This window comes from Pagrus pagrus, assembly GCF_965226575.1.
Source record: "Pagrus pagrus genome assembly, chromosome: 23".
In the NCBI taxonomy this organism is placed as follows: Eukaryota; Metazoa; Chordata; class Actinopteri; order Spariformes; family Sparidae; genus Pagrus; species Pagrus pagrus.
The window spans coordinates 16,678,914-16,695,640 of NC_140205.1; the positions used below are offsets into that span (position 1 = coordinate 16,678,914).

Consider the following 16,727-nt stretch of genomic DNA (forward strand, 5'->3'; position numbering starts at 1 on the left):
CTCTCCTCTCCTCTCCTCTCCTCTCCTCCTCCCTACGGTACATTACAGTATTGCTAGCCAGCTCCACTCCAGCATATGTCCAATTAGGCCTGAAAGGCAAAGCGGAACTGTTCTGTCTGTGATTCGTCCCCGCGGGGGTCCTGTCCGAGCATCGCGCTGGAACGCCTCTCCCTTCTGATCGCGCGGCGCAGGCAGCACGGCGGTTTATGGTTTACCAAAATGGTGGAGTAATTATTGTTTTTGGTGTAAGGGGGAAACAGGAGCCGCTTGAAGAGAGCGCTATTCCCCTGCGTACTGATAGTTTGATTACAGTGCTGCTGGCTGCCGCATGCCGACACACAGGAGTAGGAGGAAGGAGGGGGGAGGAGGAGACACACGCACACACACACACACACACACACACTCATAGGTGTTTACAGTACAGGAGCATGCATACGCCGAGGGAAACTTGAGTATACACACACAGGCAGGGAAAGGGCTGTAAGCACTGAGAGACTATTTACCTGTCTCGAGCACTAACCACTTCAAGTGTCCGTGTCGCTGAGATATTGCCTGATTGTACCGTGGCACCGGCGCATCCTTATGATTGTGCAGCCATTTCCAGCCATTTTCATCATTCCAGATCAATTTTCCACATCAAACAGCTTTTACCTGTCCATTATCTTATGCAGCTATTACCTTGCTGCCCTCCTGACAGAACAAACAGAGACAGGAAGGAGAAGGAGGGGAGGAGGAGAGCTGAGATGAGGGGAAAAGTGCTTTGCAATGAGGGGTTAAGGCCAAAGACCTCAAGACCCTGTCAGGGATTTGATTTAAAGGGGCACTCTACCAATTTTATCAAGTTGAATTATGGGAAATGAAGGATCCAAAGGTTTAGGAGTGTGGCGTATACAAAGGGATAAAACTCAAGATTTCTTTGGCTTTGATTTCTTCGGCTTTCAGCTTTGAATTTGACAATTCTTTGTTTCTCACAAGCATCCTTACTTTATGGAAGTGCCAAATGCATTTGCTGGAGTGCACCTTTAATTCATTTTGCTTTGGTTGTTTGCTGTGGCAAGCAATCCGTCCTTTAATTTTACTGTAGGCCAGCTTAAGAAGTTTTGATTTTAATCCAGTCTAACTCGGTCATATACTCTGCAGAGACCAAATGTTTGGCCAAAACCAAATACTTTACTACTACTCTACTAATACACAGGAGTGAAAAGAAAGAAAAGTTTTACAGATTTTTCAGGACATAAACTGAGAGAAAGTCACAAGCAACATGAAAGCTGATTAAAAGAGTTGTGTTTTGTCAAGTACATAAAGAAACAGCAGGTGAATGTTCAACACTTTTGTCAAAATGTATTTTCCATACATCTGTTTGAATGGCATTTTTAAAGTTCTTTAACTAAAACTCAAATGGAGAGTCTAAAAAATAGAAAAAATGCCTGAATATTAAATCAATTTTAATAATAAAGCGAAGAAGTACAGGAATGATGAAACAGATTTCTTAACTAAGTGATCACATTCCAGGACCTGTCTCTTCTTCTTTATCTTATTTCAGTACAGCGTAGGCGCAGCATTGTTGTATTGTTGCCATGCCCAATGTTTTTAAAAACAGAACCGGTGGCCAATAAGAACACTGTATGTTTCAACAAAAGCAAGACAACACATAAAACTTGAGGCACCTGTACAGCTGAAGAGTTACTGAGGCTCCATTGAGTACACTTCATCCAAAATGTTGCCCAGCAGTTTATAGAAACATTGATTTTCTTGTCCTTACTTTTTGGAAAATTGCTGAAAATTTGCAAGGAATTTGGCTTGAGCTCCTTCCCTTTCTTCATATCTGTGGCTTCTACATCATACCAGCTTTACACCTCTTTACAGGTCGATAAGATTCCGTATTTTCCTCCTCGCGTCACCTTTTTCCACTCTCCAGCTCCTCCTCACTTCCTCTCCTCGTCTTCTCCTGTCTTCCTCTCAAACTGTCAGTCAGTCCATCACACGCGAGTCTTTGTGTGTTGTTTTTGGCAGAACGCTGTTTAGTGCAACCATCTGTCTCCTACTTCTCTCTCTTTCTGTCTCCTTCTCTCTCTCTCCCTCTCCTGTCGTCCCTGCCAAAGCCACCCATCGAAGGAGCTTTTTTCTGCTTCTCCTTTTAAAATCCTGGAAACCTTGTGAAGTCATATGGCTCCCTGCCGACGGGCGCGCACAGAGGGTTGTGTCTGTGCGTTTGTGTGTGCGTCGGTGTGTTTGGGTAGTTGGGGAGGGGGGATTGATGTGGGGAGAAGGGAGAGAACATCATCTTCCAAATACAAGGAAAGGGCCAGCTGTTGTGAGAGTTTTGTGAACTCTCCTCATGAGTTGCTTTTTGTCTTTGAATCGAGAGGACGGGTGTTTACAGTCTGAGTGAGTGTGTGTGTGTGTGTGTGTGTGGCACTTCATTAGTGTTGAATGTGTTCCATGTGAATTATATGAACCTGAATGCATATGATTCTGAGAAATCATTATGATGTAATTCAGATGTAACTGTCTTCAGAATGGTACTTAAGGCTATTACACACATTCACAGCGCTATTTTTAGCATTGCTGTGTTGTTTTCCATGCATGTCTGTGAATGGTCACTCAAAGAGATGCCAAGGATGCTCATGTTTTCTTCTCCCTTTTCTCCATTCTTCCTCTACCTCCTCTTTTTCTCCCCCCCCTCTTTCTCTCCCCTCTCTCCCCCCTGTTCTCCCTCCTTCATCAGCAGGTCCAGGGCCAACTCCCTCCGCTGATGATTCCTGTCTTTCCTCCAGACCAGAGGACGCTGGCGGCGGCTGCAGCCCAGCAGGGTTTCCTCATGCCCCCTGGCTTCAACTACAAGCCTGGCTGCAGTGAGTAACATCCACACACACACACATTCATAGATAGGTGCAACTTTCAGTGTAAAAGTTCTCTCTATGTGTGATGTTTCAAACGTTTTTCACCGAGCAAGGTAGAGTCTGACCGTTTTCCCACACAGGGAGTCGGATTGTTTCCCAAAAGACGAGCTCGCCCCTACAACAACATCTCTCTCTTAATAGAAAAACCAGTCCAAATACACCCTTCCTGTTTACACTCTCAATCTCTCTCTCTTTATCTCTCCCTCTCTCGCTCAGTCCTTTTGGCTCCTTCCTTTTGTCTTGTCTATTTTTTGATTTATAAAAGCAACAAAATACAGGCGTCCTGCAGGACATGTTTTTTTTTTTTTTTTTTTTTTTTTTTGGCTATCACGCTCCGGCTGTGTGGCAATGTGTTGTTTACCATGATAGAGAGAGAGAGAGAGACAGAGACAGAGAGAGAAAGATAGAGAAAAAAGTGGTTGGTGCTTGCCAGGGGATGCTGGGAATAAATGCACGATGGGGGGGTTAGCAGAGGGGGGGTGTGGAGGGTGGTAATGTGACCTGCCCCAGGTTCTCCTCACATTAACACAGGACGCAGCCAGAACATGTTTCCAATACAGCCCACACACACTAACACACAAACACACACAAATGTCCAGGCAGCCAGCGATTGCTTTGTGATATCGCAAATACAAAAAAAAAACTTAGACACAGACGTGCACACAAACGCAAGCGCGTGCACACCAAGTTCCCCCCCACACCCCCTTAGAGTTTCACAGCTTCCCAAACAAGTCCATTCCATTTTAATTAGTGCCATCTTCACCCACGCCCACTGCCCACGTAAATACCCTGTCAAGTGGTGGGCTTGTCTTTTCACTGCCTCCGCCAATTCCAACCGGATTGGCACTCCGCGCCAGGCTGGGCCGCCCCTGAGAAAACTCTCTGGCAACTTTCAAAGTTGTTGTTGAGTTGATGTAGTTTGGTGCTGCAGCTCTAAATAGGACATGTGTAGCATTGTGCTCTGACATATTCTCACGGCGCTTCATCGCTTTGAAGATATGAATAGATTTTATCTGCACAGTATGGACGGCTGTTCAGTGTGAACACTTGTTGAACAATAACACAATTTGTCTGTTGTCCAAGTCACTGACACAACATGATAAAGCTAAACTGAGGACTTTTTATAATCTGTTTTTAATGTTTCCGAACAGCACTGCATTATCTGGTGTGACTTGTTCATCATTTTCCGAAAAAGTTGAATTTGAAGCTGACTTTCACTTTTGACTTTTATTCCAAAACTTCGATGTTCCACATATGGCCTCTGCAGTGACAAGGATTTTCAGATTCTTGTGTTTTTCCTTTCTCCTATTAAAATACATTTAAAAGGGGCTTTTCTAGTGTTTTAGCATTGGACTTTCTTAAAGCTGGGGGACTAACAAGAGACCGATTTAAAAGTAGAATAATCAAAAACGAAGCAGTAGAGGCCGAGATATGGTGACTTTGAGTTTGCATTATGGGTTAGACTAGAAAAACACTGGATCCTACATTTCCCATTGTGCAACTCAATAACATTTTTCCTGCTCTTTCAAACTCAGTGTCTCAAGTTCATAACAGGCTGTCTTTGCAAAATTTTAAACCTTAAGCTCAAGAAAACCCTGATTACATCATCATGATATAATGTGAAGCACTCCTTGGAGAATTTAACAAATGTAAAATTGCACAAAAGACACCAAAGGGATATCGATGACATTTTAGTTTCTCTCATCCCTCCATCTATCTCCCTCTTTGGTCTGTTTGTCAGTGAGAAATTTCCTCCTCGAGGTCGCTGTCCTCAAGCCAAGAGCAACATGTTTGCTTTCCTCCGTCCTTCTCCCTTTGTTACAGCGACCCCCAGGAGGAGCATAAATATCCACCCAGCTCATGTTTGTCCAGGGAGCGAGGAGAAAAGACCCATCTCCTAGAATACACAGTCCTGAAATAATTCTTTAATCCCTCCTGCCCTCCCTCCCCGCTGGAGAAAAGAATGTCTCAGCTTTTTTCTTTTTTTTTTTTAAGAACAGAGTTATATGGGAAAATATGTCGGAAAGAGATTCTTGGCTTATGCCAAGTGCACACACACTTAGACGGGCACACACATCCACAATAGAAGGTCCCGATAGAGCCAAGACGCTGACCGCTGCACTAAAGGTTCGGGTCAGAAATGCAAGGTCAAGCCCTGAGAACATTCCCGAGTTTTCTCCTCGCTGTGATACCAGTGTCTAAAACCTGACCTCCATGTGCTATATTTTGGTTTGTGGGTATGACCACATAGAAATCAGACCTGTCAACAGGCATGTTTTACTCAATAGAGGAATGATTAGGTACAGTATCCCTCCTCCTCTCTCCTTTCTTCTCCCTATCTGTCCTTCCTCACCCTCCACCTCCTCCTCCCCTCATCTCTGACCTTTCTCTCCCCCCTTTTCTCTCTCTCTTCCTTTCTCTCGGAGTAATTACAACACGGCCTATCAGCACCTGGTCACTAATAATCCACACCCGTCCTTTTCTCTCCACACTTCTGTCATCCCCTCCACTCTGTTCGCCCATCTCTGTCTTGATTTATCATTCCTGACAGAGGGGGGGTGGGAGGGAGAAGGAAGGGATGGATGTGGAGAGTAACTTGTGAAGAGAGAAAGATGACAACAAGAAGGACTCAAGGAGGGAGAAAGTGGGAGACAGGCGAGAGAGACTGAAAGCTCGTCCTACAAAGCAGGAGAAAAGACAGTCGAGGGGAGAAAAAAGAGAGGGAGGAGAGAGCAGCAATCGGCAGTGGCGGCTCTTAATTACGGCGCTGGGGCCAGCTTTATCAGAATCCCCTCACCTCGCTGCTCTTTGTCAGGGGTATTAAGGAGGAGGACACACAATCAGGCTTTTCATTAAGGCCCTACCGGCAGCACACACAAAGGACGGCTTTAACAGCTGCAGAGGGGGACTCAGGTGGTGGTGGTGGTGGTGGGTGGGGAGGGGAGCTGATGGGCGAGGGGAAGAGAGGGACGAAGGTGGTATGAGAAGGAGGAGAAAAACAGGAGGATGAGGGGAAAGGGAGGGGGATGCAGAAAGAGATTGAGGATGAGAGTGAGGAAGGGGAGATAGAATGAGAATAAAGGACAGGGCGAGGGAAGATTTTGATTTAATATTAGTGAAATGTGTTAAAAAGTGTGGTCTTGTCTGGTTTTCTTCAGGTGACCCCTACCCTCTTCAGCTCATCCCCACAACAATGGCTGCTGCTGCTGCTGCCACACCAGGCCTGGGACCCCTACAACTCCAGGTAAGACTGCAGCATTGACACATGACCTCAGAAACAGAAATAGGGACAAAAAACAACAACAACCACAAGTCTTTGAATACCGTGGATGAAAACATTCAGATTTCTTTTTCACTTGGGTGGTCCCATTGGGAATAAATCCCCTAACCCTGACAGTGTTCACACCACATACTGCCCACTGAGTTATACAAGACCACAAACACAGCCGCAGGGGGAGCTGAACAGCTGTCACAGTGTGGACAGTGGAGTGATCCCATAAAAACATGATCTTCATGATCAGAGCTCAAAAATCACACAGAACTGACAAGTGTAACCCGAGCCCCCCTGGCTTTGTCCTGCAAAAGGAAGTAGGAGACAGAAATATTCAGATTGACTGTCAGAGGTGGGTGTGGGTGTGGGTGATGCTGAAGAGAATTCAGTCTCTTTTAACAGCACAGAGGCGTATTTATATGTGATTCAGACACAGAAAAAGAAAATGCTATTGACTGTGATGGATTACATATCTAAAGCAACCTTCATGCCTTTGTAACACAATGTCCTTCATGTACTGACATGAATGGAACCAACTAGGAAAACACACTTGTCAAGATAAAACATATGCCTACAAAAAAGTGGTCAGCCGCTCAGTTATCTTTATGTTGCCAAAAAAAGCAAACAAATTTCTAATATTAACCCAATGTGCAGATATTTTTTGCTGAAACTCACCACAAACTGTAACTGTTCAAAAATCACTGAATACCACCTAAATTTTAAGGTTTTTTATTCCGGCTAAAAAAAATGGGACAAAGTAAAGCTACATGCCAGACGTATAAAACTTAATAGCCATGTGTAATGTTGTGCAAGATGTAAAATGGCAGAGAATTTTATAGAGATGTATAATTTGATTGGACACTGGAAGCTATCTGAAAGTTTAGAGCAGTCAGATTTAAGGGGTCAACCCTTAGGTGTGTGTGTGTGTGTATATATATATATATATATATATATATATATATACACATATATACATAAACATATGTATAGGTGTGCTTGTTTGCTCTGCTTCTGTGTCATACATTTTGAGGTCAAACAGTGAATAAGCAAGAAAGCAGAAAGTGATGACAGAGAGACAAAACCACAGAGAGGTAAAACCATAAAAACAAATGAGTCAACATCTGTTATCCCACTTATAAGGACGATGAGTCTGACTTTAGTCCTTTTCCTGTCTGCATATGTAGAATAAGTGGCCTATCGCGTGGTAACCCTTACTTCCCCAAACCACTGCTCGTACACCAACACAGACAAAAGCACACATCCAGACCTCACACACTTCCACTCAGATCCACATGGGCTTCAGGGGCCCCCTCTTCCAGGGGTTAAGAGCCTGCGCGGGCGTCCCCCCAGTCGCCTGTCTGAAACACATTAACCTCCAGTGTTGGGCTCTGCCTCGGTGCAGGCTGCACTTGGCCCTCATGTCTCCTTGACACGCATTATCATAGACACACACGCAAAATATCCGAGGGAAACAGCTGCACTGACACACACATTTTCCTGCACATCTTTTTCACTTACTGTTCACACATTTAGGGAATGATGGGAAAATATGGGTTAAAGGTTAGGCAGAGTGTGTGTAATACATTTGCACCTGTCAGCCAAACGTGCTGCCCCATATGCTAGACACTACAGGGAGAATAGAATAGCTGTGTAATTCTGTCATGGAGAACGGACCCCTCTGTCCACACTGATTTCATTATTACTCGCGTGTATGTGTGCCTGTGTGTGTGTGTGTGTGTGTGTGTGTGTGTGTGTGAGGACATTTGTGTGTTTAGCCTGAGAATAATGTCCTCTGCGTGTTATCACTGCTTCAATCTAGCCGTCCATATGTTCGACTGTGTTCAGACTCACTCAATCTCCAGTTGAACGGCTTTGTCCACCTTGCAATTGGATTTTTTTTGTGTGTTTTTTTTTACCAGCAGGGAGGGGTGAGAGGACACAACAAGTTCAAAAAAACACATCTCACTCGCAGATTTCTTTCTTACAATCCTCCCAGAAAAACACACATACACACACACACACACAAACACAGTCACACACTGAGATTAAGGCTTGTCACAAAGAAACGGATTTGCCCCGGCTAACACAAGTACAGATGTCTCAATGTGCATGGATTTCCTTTGGGATTGTCCCTGCGCCCTCATTTGATAAGGAGGTGTTTCTGTCGCCGAGACGAGACATGACAGTTAGCTCAGGCCTCAGGTCGCCACGGCAACAGAGTGGGTTTTGTCGGAGATGACACAGGTGAACCCACTTAGCCGAGACACACACACAAACAGAGAGAGAAAATGAAAGATTTTCAGATAGGGCACACAATGAACTTCCCAGGTGCATTTAAAAGTGCACAGAAACATGCTGACTGATATGTTATTTCAACGTGGACAACAGAACTATACACACGCAGACATTACACAATATATTGTGTCGTTTCCTGTACACTAATGTTTGGCACAAATGTTTTTTCTCATATATGCGACATCATGCATTTCTTCCCTTACACCCATGAAATTGCATTAAAATGAGGACATGCTTAAGAAATACAGTAAACAGTTGTTTTTATAGTCAAAATCCAGTATATTTTTGTGTCTCAAATATGAGGGGTTTTTTTTGGTCCAAATAGGACCAATGTAATCCTTAAATGCAGTAAGAATATGAAAGTTACTAATATTTGAGTTTTAGTGATATGCAACACACTTCATATCTCAGGCATTACATTTTTCGAGGTCATGACCTTTAGTTTCAACAGGCTTCAATAGACTCATTTGAGTAGTTCATACTAATGTACGCAACCCATACTATACAAACACACCTTTTTATGTACCTACTGACATCATTAAAGCTGCACCGCGCACCTTGCTGGTGACCACAAATAGCTACTAAATGTTTGAATTTCGACAGTTTTATTACCCAGGAGTCCTGTAATGATCTTTCTCTTAACTGAGTGTTTGGTAATTTGTCTTGTACTTCCCTGTAAGTTTTTATTCATACTTCCAGTGAAGGATAAAAAAACAAAAAAAAACAAACAGGATTTGAAGGGGCACTACAGCAATTCCGTATTGCCCATGTTTTGAAGTTGTTGGACTTAAAAGAAGTACATTTCTTTTAAATCATCAAAATTGTTGCAGCAAAGCCTGAGATATCTTGACTTATATTATCGGATTTTAGGTCAAAAGCCCCAGAAACACTGAATCCTACATTTCCCATAATGCAACTTGATGGCATCTTCTGTTTTAGCTTCCTGTCTGGTACATGCTCATGTTTTTTTAAGCTCCATGCCTCCACTTTGTGATGCAGGATTTCTAATAAAAAACTGTAGACTCCAAACTGCAGAAATAACCCTGATTACATCACCAGCATCACAAGAACAGCCATATTTGTAGTTTAAAATTTACATATTTTTAAACATCACTTACATTTAAAGGAAGAAATCCGTGATACCCTGATTTCACTGTGTAAAAACTATGTACATAGAAAGAAAACTGGATGGAAAAACTCTCAAAAGCACGGCTTTTAGTTAAGTGCAGTTCTTAGAAAAATGTATTAATCTCTCAATGATTTAAAGCTCTTTCTATGTTTAAAACATCCTCCATAGAAATCAAAAGAGTAGCACTTATAGTCAATGGGAGCTTAACACAGAATCCTCCACGGACGGTTTTCAAGGCAACAGAGGCTTTGGAACACACAAGTTTGGCATTTAGTATCTTAATCTGGGGGATGAGTGTGACATTGTGCATTAGAGCATGTTAATCTGGCTCCCTATTGACCCTTGATATCATTGATATCATCCATATCACATAAATGGACTGAGGAGGACAGAACGAGAGCTGAAAAAGAAAAGAAAAAAAGAAAAATGCACTTATCCGGGTAAGAGAGAGAGATCAGCGACAAAGGTGAAAAGGCAGAAGTACCAGAGAGGTATTTAGAAGGATGATCATTTAAAAAGGATAACCAGAGAAAAAGAGAGATAAGAGGGAAGGAGGTAAGTTGAAGAGGAAAGGGTGGATGTGTGAGAGAGATTAAATGTGTGTGTGCGGCGTGGTATAAAGAGGGTCAATGGTGTGGGTCAGGCATCATATGGAGAGGCAGATGTTGGAACATATTGTCCTGGATTACCGCACTGTACACCGGAGAGATGGACGGGTGAACAACAGACAGGCAGTTAGAGTGAGGGAGGGAGGGAGGGAGGGAGGATAAAAAAAAGAGGAAAAAAGAGATAGGGACAGATGACGGAAGGTAAATGAGAAATCAATCGAGCAACTTGTGTCTCCACAAAACCTTATCTGGAAGAGAGAAGGAGTGTAGCAAAGCATTTTCGCGGAGGTGAGAATTGCTTCAGGGTTGATATCTTCCTCTTGGTCCTAAAGGCTTGTTGGGGTTGCAATGAAATGCCATTTTGTGATAGCAAAGGGATCAATATGAAATCAATAGACAGCAGAGATAGGTGACTGTAGTAAGGCAAAATGTGCCTTACCACTTCCCAGCACATAATGAGTAAAGGAAAAGGTTTTTTTAAATGTATAATTATAAAATCCTCTTTGATTGTCGGTGTGAAAGCCTACTTAATTACTTTATTGACGGTTGTGATAAAACGACACAACAAAGGGTTTCAAATGAAGTTAAATCACTTTGCTTGAAGTAAAAGTTACTTTTTTTACTTTTTTTTTTCTTTACTCGTTCTTTACAACTAAAGCGAACACAAAGAGAAAATATCCCAAATACTTGAAATGTTTGTTGTCAAAGAAAATTCCACAGATTTCATGCTGTTTATGTTTGTCCTTGAGGCTGTGCCCACAAAGGTATAAGAAAGGCATTGTAATCATTTTGTTTAACCTTTACCACTGTGTTCCTCTTTCTACATTTTTATTTTATCCATTGCATAGTTCAGTCACAAATATTTTTCAATTACTTAATGAGAATAAAGGCTCAAAAGGAAAGAGACAGATCGAAAGATGTGCAAAGCAACAGAGGTCTACAATTAGTCCACCCTTCTTTTCTCTTTTTTGTTTTTCGGTACAGAACACTAATAATACACTGAAGAAAACATGGTCAGACACAGGAAGTCAGACAGACAGACAAGAATCCATTAAGATCCACACAATACTCCTCGGTGTCCATGTAAACAATAGAGCTCAGGCTGCTCTGAACCGCCGCTAACTCTGACAACAAAGACCAGGCGAGCTGGTAATCTGACTAAAGCTGCAGATTATTGACCAAGACTCACTGACACACACACACACACACACTCATAGATCCCCCCTACTAAGATGACAGGGGAAACAGCACGACTAAGAGAATGGACACACACACACATGTGCGCGCACGCACACACACACACACACACACACACACACACACACAGCGTCAATAGCACTAATACCAAACAATCACCCCCGTGTCTTCACTCAGAGTAACACCAATAGTCACACATCACCTTTTCCCCTCCTGTCAATAGAGCTCAGGCTTCACATGCTTACACACACACACACACACACACACACACACACACACACACATGTTGGGGGTGTCATGTGACAAGCACACACTGACCACTAGATATGCTCACATGCACACAAAAACACATATGTGTTGGCGCTTGCCTCTCATTCGGGGATTAGGGGACAGAAAGAGTGAGGAGCACGTCTTAACGGGTCTTAACAACAAACACACAGACACACACACACATAGACACACACACAGCTCAGCATGCACGCCTGGATAGTGAGTGACATTTCAAATTCCTTAGTCTCATCCTGCAACTCCGATTGCAGCCCCCCCTCCTCTCACTTATTGTGTCGCTCTGTGTGCCTGTATGTGTGTGTGTTCGCTCCTCCGGTCACCCCAGGGGGCTTTGCGCTGTCACTTCCTGTTTGTTGACATGCATGTCGTTGTGGCGACGCTCTGGGCGCGCACCACAGTGCCTCTGCCCTCTGTACCGTGCATGTGTGTGTTTGAGCTCGTGAGCATGTGTGTGTGTCATTGCACGCCGGCCCATTGAGCAGTCTTTGAGTGACGGGAGCTGGCCTTGTAATGGAACTCAATTCACTCTGCAAATAAAGAGGCCTTTGAACCACTGGTCCGAATATGGCAGGACACACACATACACACACACACACACACACACTCACACACCGCCTGTGGTCCACTCGCTAGGGGGTTTGGCTGGTAGGGAAGGGAGGGGGGGTGAGGGATGTTCATGCTCGGCTGCACCCCCCACCCACCCTCTCTTCCAGGAGCCACAGTGCAGCTAATTGAAGAGAAATGAGCGAGCGGAGGCTGATCTGATCTTAGCGAGCTGGTCCTCCGCGCGGCCTTCGTGTAGCTCGCCAGAGCATGACCGATCTCCCGCTGATTTCCACATCAGCAGCAGCACACCCTGCCTACTGTATGTGCCTCAATTATCATTGTTCCCCCGGTGACTAGAACAGCAGCAGATGCTGACACTCTGGGCATGGGTTTCATCTCCAAAAGTAAAGATGAGCAGCAGCAGAGGATTTAGTAAGAAGAGATGTTCACTCTCATTTTTCTGAGAAAATTATGACAAAATGCTAAGGTGCAAGCAGGCTGAAAGAAATCACATAGGGAGAAACAAAGACTCCGAACAGTCACTACACCTAGGTTTTACAAAAAATTCTTAAATGTAAAGTCTCCCAAAGTGTTGGTCAGGGATAAAGTTAGTTATCTTTTTGGAGTTGAAGGTATCTTATATAAGAGAAAAGTTTGCGAATTCAATAGAATCAACAGAAAAGTTGGAGTATTGTAAGAGAAAACACTGCTGTTGCAGTGTTGGACAGTGAATATTGTTGTTGCCACATGTGAGTGACAGTCAGGCGGAGATTATTTCAAATTCAAATATGAGTTTGTTCCAAATAGTACTTCTTTGTGTGCATGTGTGTGCGCTGCCAGTTTGAATGTCTCATTTTTCCCCCTTGTTTGTGTAATAGGAGATAAATGTCTTTATTTAAGATAGCAGAGGAGAGTCAGAGTTAATGTGGCTGTCAAGAGAGATAGAGAGAGGTACAGAGAGAGGGAGAGAGAGAGAGAGCAGTGACAGCATCTCTTCCTTGTCCATTTGCATAAACCAGCCTTTGTTTGACGCCGGTGGCCGGCAGCCAAGCACCAACAGAAGGACGGAAGTTAAACTCAAAAAAAAAAAAAAAAAAAGGATGGTCCTCATCCAGAAAAATCTTCCACCAGAAATAAATAATAACAATTATAACTATTCAAAAAAAACAACACATCAGTTACTCCTCGCTAAACAACCGTTCTGTTGCTCTTCAGATGAGGGAATAACAATTCTGAGAAAACAAAACGGCGTCTTGGAGATTTGTATTAGCAGACATGAAAGTAATTGAGCTTTGCAGGATGATTTTGAGGAGGAAGATAGAGAGACAGAAAGAAGTGTTTATGAATACTGAGGCTCCTTCCAAGTTGTGAATATTATGCTGTGTCTGTTGCTGTGGAAATACTGGCCAGAGACTGTTTTGTGTGATACAATGGTATTGCATAAATATTCCCGAGTATGTTCACACCATAGCAGCTCAAGCCATAATGCTTTTATTTAATTGGAAATTAATTAAATACATAAATAAGAATAGGGAAGCCCAGTTTGTTTTGTTTCCCGCAGCAGTTATCAAAGCAATTTATCTTAATTTTAGACTATTGTATAGCGCTTTGTGTGTTTTTGCAACTTATTGTCAGCACACTAAAATACATCGCAGGGGCACAAGACACTTCTGGCATGTCCCATCTGGCATGTAGCTTCACAAATCTCCCTCTCTCCTTCCCCATCATCACTTTTTTTTCACCTTGAGCGAGAGACCGGGCTCTCCGGCGTGACCTCGATAGCCGGAATGTTTTCCCTTTCTCCCACGATGCACCTGGAGGGGACATGGCCATCTCTGTGCCTGTCAGAGAGGCTGTTAGCGCTTCTCCCATGGGGTGAGGGAGGGGGTTGACAGTGGAGATGTCCCTCTCTATCTCTCGCTGTCACACAAACAGAGGCCGGGCCACTAATGGCCTCTTCTTCCAGAGCTTTTTAGCCACCGTCTTCTTTTTTGTTTGTGCGCTCTCGAGTATTCATTTATTCATGTCGCCCTTTTCTTCTCCTTTTTTTCCCTTCCTCCCCTCTCTTTTCCTTCTCTTCTTCCTTTTTTTTTACTGTCCACCCTCCCCCCCAATCCAATTCTTGTCTGTCTCTCTGTCTGTCTACCTGTCTCTCTGACCTTGCAGCAGTTGTACGCAGCTCAGCTGGCAGCGATGCAGGTGTCTCCGGGGGCCAAGCAGCACGCAGGAAGCCTGCCCCCTCAAGCCAACCTGGGCACACACTCCCCACCCAGCAACACACACCCACAGAGCGACAAGGGCCGCAGCTCCCCACAATCAAACAAGACCAAGGTGAGGGAAAAACAATGGCTGCTGCGAGTGTGTATGCGTGTGCATGTTGGTGTGTTTAATACTAAAAATGCCAGTGGATTTGAGAGTTAGAGCTGGCCCACACAGTTGGGGAGCCAGATTTTTTTTAAATGTCCTGAAAGAAAATAACACAAAAGGACAATAAGGCTTAAAATTTAGATTTGGAAAATGTACCACTAAACTACAAAATAATTGAAGTCTTATTGAGTCATTTTATTAGATTTTAAGTAAATAAGACCTGTTTTCAATGTAAATCAACTTGTTATAAGTATTTTATAATCTTATCTTAATTGTTTCCTTCATTCTAGTACAGCGACTTAGATATTGTTTCATATTTTAAGACAAAATGTACTAATTTCATCAGTATTCTTGACTAAAGGTGAATTTCTATTGAATACAAACTCACAAATTTCACTGCAAATTTCACACATAAGAAAATATAATTTCTTGGACTCAAACTCACCCAGACATGACTTTAGCTGTCTGGTGAATACACTTCGGCCTTTCTAGTGTTACAGAGACAGAACGAGTGAATGTTTGCCTGTATGAAATTGTGTTTCACTGCAGTGCATGAGCTGAAAATGTGCATCAAAGCTTGTTTGAAGGCTGCATTGCATCCCCAATCTTGTCCTGTTTTCTCCCAATCAAACAAATGCCCTGAGCAACAATCAGCTCCTCATACTAATGCACACTGGTCCCTGAAAATAATCGTGGTCAACTCTGCAAATCAAACACCTCAACTTTATCGTCAAACTCCAGCTGGTGTACAGTGGTGATAGATTTGACAATGTATTGGTGTTTGTGCCATTTTCTTGGCTGGCTGCACAATAGGGGCGAAGGGAAGCCTTGTGTGTCCATTCAAGTGGAATTCTATGAATATCTGGTCAGCCGTTGGGACCCTGACCACCTCCCACTCCACATACATACACACAACACCCTCATGCCCCCTGACATCCTCCATACACCCCTGGACCCCCCATAAGTGTAATGGTCATTCACAAATCAACACAGACATTGACACACACATGGGATCAGACTCTTGCAGAGATCGACAATCTGATTCGGGTTAATCTCTCATGTTATCACATAAATCAAAGTTTTACAACTTCTTTTCCTTTTCTGTTTTTTTTCCCTCTACTTCTCCCCTTTCTTCTCCTTTTTTTCCTTCGATCTCTTTCCTTTATTTTCCTCTCCTGGCATCTCTCCATTTTCTTTCCTTTCCTTTCGCCGTCCTCTTATCACCTTTCCTTTCTATTTCTCCCCTTCCTTCCTTTCTTTTTCTTTCCTTTCAGCATATCCATTCCTTTCCTTTCCTTTCCTTTCCTTTCCCTACATCTCCTTTCCTTTCTTCTCTTCTCTTCTTCTTTCACTTCCTCTCTTCTTCTCTTTCTCCTGTCCTCCTCTACTTTGTTCTTGACCTATGCCTTTTCCCGTTTATACACACACACACACACACACACACACACGTGCCGGACTGTAGCTGTAGCTCATTGCACAGATTAAAGCTTACGGTTGACCCTAGAGCTTGCACCCCTGCTTCCTTGTCCATCAAACCCTCCCTACACCATCACTCACACACACTACTACCGTCCCGCCCCACCGACACACTCGTCTTATTACCATATATATGGAGTTGGGCTGACAGGCAAGTGCTGTGGCCTGTGGTGGATATGGTGCCATAATGGCCTCCCCAGTCCAGCAGGAGTGGCAGACTGGGGAGTGGACCCTCATGGCACCAGACAGGCCCCATGGAGCCAAACCAGCCAATTGATTGCACCGCTGTGTCGATGTTCCTCCCCTCGTGCACTCACACTGTTTGTGAGCATCGAGAGACAAACTTTAGATAAACGGTCTGTGGAGTTTTAGAGATATTTGCCTTTCTATCTTTCCATGAGTTTCTTTTTCTTTTCCCTCTAAATCTATGTGTCAATCTCTCAGTCGTCTTTTCTTCTTTGATGTCTTTGGTTCAGGCTGACCACTGCAGCTCTCTCACTCGTTCTTTCCCCCTCTCTCACTCTCTCTGGGTGAGTGACATGTATATTTCAGAGGTGTGCTCCCCCTGTGGGCTCTATCTCAGGTCTCTAGTCATTTAGAGACGTGCTGTCTGCCTCTGCTCACAGCTGTTTGGACTCAGGCACACA

The 16,727-nt window shown here is 43.6% G+C and overlaps 1 protein-coding gene across 12 annotated transcripts in view; it reads left to right on the forward strand.

The window, feature by feature from the left end:
- Positions 1-16,727, forward strand: part of sox5 (SRY-box transcription factor 5) — a 259,406-nt gene that overhangs the window by 224,544 nt on the left and 18,135 nt on the right. For 11 of the 12 annotated variants that reach the window (XM_084346189.1, XM_084346195.1, XM_084346190.1 and 8 more), the window contains 3 exons: positions 2,729-2,855; positions 6,062-6,147; positions 14,404-14,568. In XM_084346189.1, coding sequence (XP_084202315.1) covers positions 2,729-2,855; positions 6,062-6,147; positions 14,404-14,568 — 378 coding nt within the window. The remainder of the gene's footprint in view (positions 1-2,728; positions 2,856-6,061; positions 6,148-14,403; positions 14,569-16,727) is intronic. The other variant, XM_084346196.1, reaches the window with a different exon arrangement.